General features: G+C 41.6%; 1 protein-coding gene across 3 annotated transcripts in view; it reads right to left on the bottom strand.

The window, feature by feature from the left end:
* Positions 1–3,926: 3,926 nt before the first annotated feature.
* The window catches only part of LOC118080440 (proton-coupled amino acid transporter 1-like), a 47,173-nt gene continuing 40,780 nt past the window's right edge, over positions 3,927–10,319 (bottom strand). For all 3 annotated transcript variants that reach the window (XM_035105699.3, XM_060271629.2, XM_035105698.3), the window contains one exon: positions 3,927–8,938. In XM_035105699.3, the coding sequence (XP_034961590.2) occupies positions 8,676–8,938 (263 nt within the window). In that variant the 3' untranslated portion in view covers positions 3,927–8,675. The remainder of the gene's footprint in view (positions 8,939–10,319) is intronic.

The raw sequence follows: 10,319 nt of genomic DNA, 5'->3' as shown, positions 1-10,319 counted from the left end.
CATTCTGAGTATAGTTTTATACATCCCACTATAAGGCAAGGTCAGCGCTGGGTATTTCTTTGGCACTCTGAAGGGGTCCCCAATCCCCAAAATATGATAGGGGGACAATGTTTTGTGGTGTGATTTGAGCACAAGTGGCAGTTCACAGCTTAAAACGACATATCTGTAAATAAAAGCAAATCTTACGAGAATGCTGTAGGCCTTGTGTGGTCCTTGTAAAACTGAAGTGGAGCTGCGTACATACAGGAATCCCCGAAATTTTTCACCTCTCAGATAATTGGTGCAAGCATAACGACGTTTTAGTTGTTGCCCATCATCTACTCAGTCCCCAGAAGAGAGGAAAAAAATCACTTGTTTGAATGTTTGACATGGCCAAGATGTACAGACACACAAACCATGTTTGCTCATTTCTCTTCCTGCCCATCCGAAGTATGGTTTCCATTTTTCACTTCAGAACTTAAATGTGCCAATCTCAAAATTGAGTTTCCAATTTTCAGTACTGAAACATTCTAATTTCACAGACTATTAGCCAGTGGCGCCATGTTCTGAATTCTAAATGAGAGATCATAGTGAAAAATGAGAGAGATCAATGGCAGCCTTAACTTTTGCAGTCCTACTCTCCAGAGTGTGTGAAGTGCATAAGAAAAAAACAATTAAGAGACACCGGATCATGGCAATTATGCGCGGGTGGCACTGTGGGTTAAACCACAGAGCCTAGGGCTTGCCGATCAGAAGGTCGGTGGTTCAAATCCCCGCGACGGGGTGAGCTCCCGTTGCTCGGTCCCAGCTCCTGCCAACCTAGCAGTTCGAAAGCACGTCAAAGTGCAAGTAGTAGATAAATAGGGACCGCTCAGGCGGGAAGGTAAACAGCATTTCTGTGTGCTGCTCTGGTTCGCCAGAAGCGCCTTTGTCATGCTGGCCACATGACCTGGAAGCTGTACACCAGCTCCCTCGGCCAATAACGCAAGATGAGCGGCGCAACCCCAGAGTCGGTGACGACTGGACCTAATGGTCAGGGGTCCCTTTACCTTTACCTATAACGTACATTATATTTCACAGAGCTAATTTTTGTGGTGTAGATAATAAAGCACTGCTTTTATAGGTGATGTCACATTTTAGAAGGTAAACTGAAATCAGGGAGCAAAGTTAGCCTCATGAGTTGCACTTTAAATGTATATTATTCTTCTGATGCAAATGCACCCTAATAATTTAAAAAATAAACAAGCTAGGATAAAACCAACTTTAAAAGCTTTAATTCTGCTGCCACCTGCTGCTGCACAGAAACAAATCATCAGTGTGTTGGGAGACTGTGAAGACTCCCTTTGCAAACAGGATCCACACACTGGGAAGAAGCACTTGCAAAGAATCAAGAGTGACATTGGGATCAGTAATCAGGGATGCATGAAAGCAAGCTGGAGAAGGAAGAGAAATATTGGATGTACTCTGGTGATCTCTGGACACCAATTCGAAAAGCACAGGTGATGAGCAGGAGGTGCTTCTTCAAGCTACCAATTGCAGTCTTGTTTTAAACTCAATCGAACAGAATCTTGCCTCGTTTCCTTGGGCAGAAGAAACACATATCGTCGTGCATTGGAACATCATGTTCATGAGTAGTTTAAAAGGCAGCAACTATGCTGCCTGGGTAAACAGAACCTCAAAGGACACACAGATGCTCAGGTGGTGGAGTGTTTCCAAAAACTTCAGATAGATGCTCAAGTGTCAACATTCCGAAGTCCTCCCAAGCTATCCCAGTCTGGGAATCTAGGACTTCAAGAGCCCAGGTGTTGGGATTTTGTTTTATATATTAAAGTTTCATTCAGTGGGAAGACTAGTTTGCAACCACTGATGTCATTTCCAATTTCATATTGATTGGCAAGCCAGACAGATGGTTGTTAATAGCCTGTTAACTATTAAGTCTGGGCTTAAAAAGTTTGTCCTGAAGAGGACACAGTAGTTGAGGGGAGAGATGGGAGGAGTTGGAGGAAAAAGCAAGGAAAGTTATGCTGGGAATATGACTGGGTGTTGTGAATAATAAAGATCTCCTTAGAAATCAGTCAAATCTATTTCTTATGGATGATGGGGAAGATATAAAAATGAGTTTTTATGATTATTTTTATTTCACCCTTAGTAAACCAACACCTCCAGTGCACCAGGAAGTCATTATTCAGACTCAAACAAATAGACACATTGGTTTCCCTGTCTCACTACGGGGGTTCGTTTACTCAACCATTCTAAGACTGCATTATCACCAATTCCTGCAATTGTGAAAAGGCACTGTGCTTATTTTGCATGAATTGAAGTCCCAATTGCATTGTCACTATAATAATTTATTATTTATACCCTGCCAATGTGGCTGGGTTTCCCCAGCCACTCTGGGTGGCTTCCAATCGAATATTAAAAACACAATACAGCATCAAACATTAAAAACTTCCCTAAATGGCATTAGTTGTCATTTAAACTCCCAAATTTTACATGTTTTCCTTTTTACACACGTTTATATACACACCACAAATGAGGATTACACTTAATGCATCTGATGAAGTAGAATCCAGTACACAGAAACTGATGCAAGTAGATAAATAGGGACCGCTCAGGCGGGAAGGTAAACTGATGCAAGAAGTACTAATCCAATGTTATACTGGATTAGAAGTCCAATTCCGACAAGATCAAATTAAGTGTATTTATCCCAAACACATGAGATGGTAGACACTCACTGGACTGCACTCCTCTTCAGAGTGCAGGTGGGAAGAGGGTTAAAATGATACAATGCTGTCCCATACAAAAAAAACCAAACAAACCCAACCCGAAAAGTAAGATAAGGTGAAATTCCCAGCTTAGTTTTCTTCTTGAGAAGTAGGTTACCATGTATCTACATTTTCCTTCCTTCAAAAGGGGCAATATTCCATCACATGAGCTCCCAACTTGCAGTCAAGTTCAAACCAGATGCAGTGGTACCTCTAGTTACGAACTTAATTCGTTCTGGAGGTCCGTTCTTAACCTGAAACTATTCTTAACTAGAGGCGTGCTTTCACTAATGGGGTCTCTTGCTGCCACTGTGCCACCGGCACACAATTTCTGTTCTCATCCTGGGGCAAAGTTCTCAACTCGAGGTAACTCTTCCAGGTTAGTGGAGTTTGTAACCTGAAGTGTTTGTAACTCGAGGTACCACTGTACAGCTCTTAACCACACTGTTTGTGGGAACAAGGCCTCAGAGCAGGGAGGAGGTTAGGGTTAGCCACAGCCAATATGGCCAATGGTCAAGGATGATGGGACTTGTAGTTCAACGACATCAGGGCCAAAGGATTGCACAGGTTGTCCGTTCCTGCAACAGTGGGTTACCTTGAGATGGCTTTAGGACAGCCCATAAAAATACTGTGTCTAAAGCACTTCTGTAAGTTGATCAGCAAAAGAAACCTACATTCTGAGAGAGGAAAACCAATACATTATTTCAGAATCTGAGAACTGTTTTCCTGAAAACAGTGCTCTCACAAAACAGTGCATCAAAGGTTGATGGTAAATGTATCAGTAAGGCATAATAAAGGAGGACTAGACAGTTTTGAGTTTATTTTTCTTCATCAGAACCATGTTTCTTATCAAGATCTCATATTCAGAAATCATCATACCATTATTATTATTATTATTATTATTATTATTATTATTATTATTATGTTACACACAAAATGTCCAGGGCTATTTACATAAAGAAAAACAATTAAAATCCAGGTAAAACAAATCGTAACATACAATACTCTGTGCGACATCTCACCAAGCTTCCGGTTAAAAAAGCAACCCAGTTCTTTGTGTGGCAACCCAGTCCTCACCCACAGAGGCTTAAATAACTAAAATTAGTAATCTGCTGAAGTTAGATATTAGGAGATGTATACAAACAATCCAAAAACATTCCAAACAAAGTCATTGTTGAAAACTTATAAAGTTAAAAACAGACTTTATTGAATAATATATCCAGTAAAGAACATGATTCAGGAACAGCACCATTATACACACATACACAACTGAGCATTTCCACTTGATATGCACAGTAGCAGCAAACAAAATATTTGCTTGCAACAGACAAATTTAGGCACAAATAAATACACAATGAATGACTCCATATACACAGACACAAACACACACACACCCCTTTGCCCATCTTCAAAGCTACCTGTTCTTTCACAACCATTTTGCGGATAATCCTATGTATTTCCTTCTGCTTGGTCATTTTTTAGAAACATCAACATATTCCCTAATTTAACGTGCCCTAAAAAATATATGAGACAACACAGGAATGTCCTTCAAAGGAGCACTGACATTCCCATATTCTCCTCTAGCTAATCACAGGCAAACCCAGAATAACCTCATGGGATTTCAAAGTAATCCCAGAGGCTGGATCTGCACAGGCAACAAGGCTTTCCCATAGTCTTCTATAAGGAGGCACATAAATGATGTGCTTCAATCTGGCAACCATGTTGTATGTGTGATTGTGCAGAGCGAAACGTTACCAGTTGTGAGCTTATGCAGGTCACAGCCAGCAAATCCCCTCCCGTAGAAATTTAAGGGAAGACCTGAGTTGCGTTTGGATCTTGTAAGCATCTTTCCCACAACTGTGATCACCATGGTAGTATTAAAGATAAGACAGAAAAATGACACATACATTTGGTTTGAGATTGGAATGCCCTTTCTATCCTTTTTCAAAGTCAACACAGAAATATCAATACAGATGACTCTCATGGAGAGAGTATGTGAAAGGTCAGATTATTGTCTCAACTAGACCAGGAGACTATCATGAAACTTAACCAGGTATCAACTGTCCAGAAACTGGGACGTGGAAATCCCTCTCTGGTTTTAATCACGAGGTGCTGGAAATGTTTTAACCGGGCAAAAATACTCAGTTCAGTAAAATCTCCTATTGTCTGCATTCTGTACAGAGCACAACTAGGCCTCGGTTCACTTGCATGGTACTTTGAACAGCAAGTAAAATGGGTACTTCATAAACCATAGATCTCCAAAGACCACCATATACCCGGTAACAGTAACAAGGCTGCACAGATAAGTGTATTTGCCAGCACCCAAACAATACATGTTATATTTAGCAGTAATCCAGATACTAATATGTGGTGTCCCTCCACAATCTCCAGCCAAAGATTCACGGCTGTTAAAGCAGTTTATTTATCTAGGAGTCAGGTAGAACCATTATTCACACTGAAAGGAGCACTTCAACTAATATTTAATTAAGACTAGAAATTATTAAGGTACCATTACAGTAACAGATTAAAACAGATTAAAAGGTTTCTAAATGCAGTGGTATTGAATGTTTAATTCAATGTTTATCCATGCTGGACATTATGGGAGCAATGAAAGTCAAGGAGGACACCCCATAATACAAAGAGAAAGGAAGAGGGTGGCATTCTGACCCGGAAAATTAAAAAATCATCATCTTCCAGCAGGTGATTTTTAATAAGACATGCAAAATAGTATAAATGGCACTCAGCTGAGAAGCTGGATGAGCTCCAGGGCTAAATGAAGGCAACTCAGGTTCTCGAATGATTGCTTCATCGCCCCTTTAAAGTTCCCTTGTTTGGCTTACCCCACGACAAACAGCTGCTAGTCTTCAGACACTAAAATTTAAGATACAACAGTAGGAAGTGAAAGTCCCTATGAGTTGTAAGCCTAATGATTCTAGTAAACTAATGCGCAACAATCAGAAATAGTCTTGAAGGAATGGCCTGCCTAAATGCCAGCTCATAAAAAAGGAGTCCCTACTGTGAAATTACTGCTTAAAGCCAATTTAATTTTATCTCCTGTAATTCTTACTTAAAGCTGTGTGAGTGTTCTGTAAAATATAATCTAAAAATATTGTGCCCTAATTTCTACCTACCAACACAGCGGGGTTCTGCACTGTAAGTGCCCCCACTGAGGTTCTGGATCCAGTGGGCAAAACGTAAGCAATTTCAATTAATGTCTCAGCATTAAGTAACAAGATAGTACAGTATAGAGAATTTGTCCAGTTTTTAATCCTATTTCTCTAAACCCCTGCCTTCCTTACCATGTAGGAAGAGAAATGCTTTCCCAGTGTAAACCTAAAGTCGACCTCAAAGGAAAGGATACATTTGTAGTAGTGTTATGAGAATTAAAAAGGGGCATAGAAAGCCATTCTACATTTCTCTGAGAGTGGTAGTAGGATTTACATTGGAGACTAGTAAATAAAGCGTCGTGATTACATATGAGAGAGAGAGAGTGAGAGTGTTAAAGGAACATTTTTAAAAAGGAAGTATGGATAAGTACTTCCTTAAACTTACACTTGAGCAAAGCTATCTCAGAAACTTTTTTATCAACAGTAAAGTACAATGTCTGAAGTGTTATCTCTGGCACTCATGAAATCTCCCACTTCTAACCCCCTGGCTTGAAATTTGGGGTTTTATAGTTCTGTAAAGCCAGCCCAGTTGCTTAGCTGCTCTATGTTTCTAGGTGCCATGAGCACCATGCCTTTCTTTGTTTAGCTGAGAAACCAACAGTACAATTCTGCACAAATTTACCCACAAGCAAATCCCATTAAACTCAATAAGGGTTACACCCAGAGAAATAAATACAGGATCCGTCGGAAGCCTTGATGAATCAAGACAGAAGTGCAAGACACTGCAATGTAAGCTGTACATATGTACAAGGACTTTAGCAACCAGAAACAGTTATATTACATACTCAATAAATTAATGCTGTAACAAACAATTAAAATATACTTCTGAGCATTTTTTTAAAAAAAGGAAGTTGGTTTGCGTCCACTATAAAGTTTAAAATGGGCTTTGTTAAAATAGTAAGTGTACAATACCATACAACATGCACTGAAAGTTAAGTTGAACTCAGTAAGTTACTTCTGAGTAGACATATTTAGGACTGCACTCCAAGTTATGGTTAGCTAATGTGCAAAATTTGAATTTTAGACAAAAGAACTTCACCAAATCAAGCTGGCACATTAAGTTTTGCTTTTTAAAAAAATCCCAGACCAGTTATTTTAAGAAAGCAATGTGATTGTAAAATCTGTATCAACAGGAGAGGAAATAATATAGTAGAAGACAAAAAATGCAAGGTTATTTTTAAAAGTAAGACTTTTCATGTACATATTCAACACCTTTATTTTTTTTGTGGGGGGCTTTGATTGGTTAATTTTTCAGGGCCTTTTAGCATAGGACATTTTACTCAGCAGGTGTAGTAAAAAACGTACACATGTGAAGACCGCACAGATGACAACTAACGAAAGTCATGTTCAACAGCAAGCTCCCAACTGTGTGCATAGGAGTCACAAGAGGGGCAGCCAAAATCATCCCACATCTCTCTCTCTAGATGGGTGTGCTTGTCTTGTCCTCTCATGTAAAATGGCTCTCATTTGTAGGCAAAGTTAGATTCCATTGAATTATGACCCAATACATGGGCACAGCATCAACAGTTGTGATTTCTGTACATTTTGTATGGTCACTGCTTCCTTTTCTTCAAAACCGAATGTTTAGCAACTGCTTGTTGCAACTTTCATTGCAAAACAGGAAAGGATGGCTTGTATCCTACAGTTGACTATGTCCTGCCATGGATTATAATCAGTATTACCTCCCTCTTTGAAATTATTACCGTATCCTATGCCCAATTCATACAAGGACCTTTCTCCCAGGATTCTTGAAACCACAGAGTCTCAAGTATACCCCCTGCCATGGAGTACTGCTGAGGAGCAACAGAAACTGCCATCTTTAGCATACAACCCAATTAGTGGTCCAAGTACTGTACGTTGTATTTTATTGCGCTTGAGTCTACCTACGACTCCATCGTTACTGCTGATATGAACCCAAAAGTGGAGAAGGGGACAGGGCAGAAAGCAAGAAGGGGACATTAGCAACAGGCTCTTCAATCTGTGCAGTCCACTTAAAAAAACAGCTAACAGACTTCTGTTGGTTTCTCTCCTATTCTGTGCTGGCTACCACTTCCAAGTTATATGTCATTTCCCCAAGAATGCAGACACACATTTAAAGCTCAATGCAATCTGTAAGACAGAAGCATTTTAGAACAGCAGCAAAGAGATTCAAGGATTTTTGTTTGTTTGTTTCAATCCCATCATACTTCTGTTATGGAATCCAAGGTGGCATTCAGGAGGTTTCCAGGAGGCCTCCCATCCAGGCACCGACCAGACCCGACCCTGCTTAGCATCAGCAAAATGGTGGCATCTTGTGCCTCCAGCCCATACACTCGGTCTTGGGTTCTCTTCCCAAGGCATGGTAACATGATGTTTAAAGCGCTTTGTCGCCCTTTTGACAGTATTGGAATTATTAATTCTCTAGATTCCAGAGGAGACTGTATAAACCAAGATCCCTGCAGACTATTCAGCATCATTCTACCAGAGAGACTCGCACTGGAGCAGACAACAGAATCCCACTCTTATCAAAGACTAATAACTGTGCCGTGAAGGTTCTTCAATCAACCGCCCCTGACTTTGCATAAAGAAGCATAGACGCGGATAAGAGTCCTGCCTTTTCCACTGTCCGCTTGCATTTAAATCAGCAAAATAAATACGGCCGGGAAGCAAAGAAGTGGCAACGAGTCACTGCAGTTGCTACAATGGAAACCAGGATCCAGCCAGGCTGACGAAATATTCTATAGCAAAGGAAAATAGAAAGGTGCGCACAGGTTTAGTGTGTCATTTATAAGGCACCGGTGGCATTGACGGCGGTGGGAGTTGGTACGATGAGTTCAAAGAGAGACTCATAGGTTCCCACCACAAACCCAGCAAAACCAATGAAACTGATCAGGATATCTTTGGCAATGGTCAAGGGGTGCATGCCATCAGAGTAGTAGGTGGCAATATGCAGAAGGGGCGGGATGATCAGGGCGAGGGCACTGCTGCTGATTGAGCCCACCAGAGAGATGACAATGCCCAGTCGAGGAATCAGGATTGCCAGCAGACCTGAGACACAAAAGAAACAAGAGGAAATAAAAACTTGGTTAGGGAATGCATCTAATTGTAAACCTTTGTTATTAGCAAAAGGAGATTCTACAATAGGTTGCTATCGACTTTAAATGTATAAGATAAAACAGAGCACTGTGGCTGATTTAAAAAACCCAAAAACAAATATGTGGATTTATCCAGCACTGTAGAGTATAGGAGCCAACTCCCAAGGTCTCTTTGCCCCACCCCTAAAATATTTGAGGGGCCTAGCCCTCCCCCCAAGGTTAATAGGCATTGCCATTCAAATGGTGTGCCACGTCATGCGATCAATTATGCGGGCAGGGCTTACCTGCCCCCCACTCCAATATTCTATTCAAGTTGGCACCCCTGCTGTAGAGGGAGGCTGTAGTGGAAGAGATCAAAACTCAGCAGCAGAATGTTTCGCATGCATAAGATCCTGGGTTTAATCCTCAACATCTCCTAATAAAAACTGTCTCAAGTAGCAAGCAATGCAAAATATTCCTTTCTGAGACCTTGAAGACCTGCTGCCACTCTGGGTCCCAACTCTAGTAGGGCACATGATGAAAGCTATAGTCCGGTAATGTTGGCTACCCCTGGAACAGACAGTATTGGGCTAGATGAGCAAATGGTCCACTTCAGTGACCAACAGCTTCAACATTTCCCAAGAACCAGCCTAGAGGTTCCTTCTAGCAGCAGAGATGGTACAGTGGTGGGGAAGAGGCTGGGCAATTTGGAAATTCAATCCCCAGATCCTTTGCTTGCTTTACAGTGAGCTGGGAGGAGGCGCGGAAGGAGCTCCCGTCCGTTCCTCCTCTCGCCTCGCTGTAAAGCAATCAGACCTTGAGGGAAGCCTCAAGAAGAAAGGAAGGAAGGAAGGAAGGGGTGAGAGAGAAAGAGAGACAAGGAAGGAAGGGGTGAAAGAGAGAGAGAGGAAGAGAGAGGGAAGGAAGGAGGGAGGGAGGGCGGGAGGGAGGGAAGAGAGAGAAGGAAGGAAGGAAGGAAGGAAGGAAGGAAGGAAGGAAGGAAGGAAGGAAGGAAGGAAGGAAGGAAGGAAGGAAGGTGTTATGTACTGAGCTGAATCCTAGAACAATAGGATTCAGAATCAGCGGGAGCTACCCAATCCAACTCCAGGTGGAAGTGAATCCGCAACCTGATTGGCCTGCTGGAGCAGCCAATCAGGCGGCTGGCAGAAGTGAATCTGCTACCTGATTGGCCTGTAGGAGCAGCCAATCAGGCTGCAGGCAGAAGTCAATCCACAATATAATTGGCCCACAGGTGTAGCCCTGAAGTAGCCAATCACGCAAGGCCCATTGTGTAAATAATGTATATAAGCAGATGGTTTTGGGAAAAGAGCCATTCGTCTTCTCTTCTTCTCCTT

Source organism: Zootoca vivipara, chromosome 2 (genome assembly GCF_965207765.1).
Source record: "Zootoca vivipara chromosome 2, rZooViv2.hap1.1, whole genome shotgun sequence".
In the NCBI taxonomy this organism is placed as follows: Eukaryota; Metazoa; Chordata; class Lepidosauria; order Squamata; family Lacertidae; genus Zootoca; species Zootoca vivipara.
The sequence above is the reverse complement of the archived record's forward strand: the minus strand, read 5'-3'. Positions and strand labels throughout refer to the sequence as shown.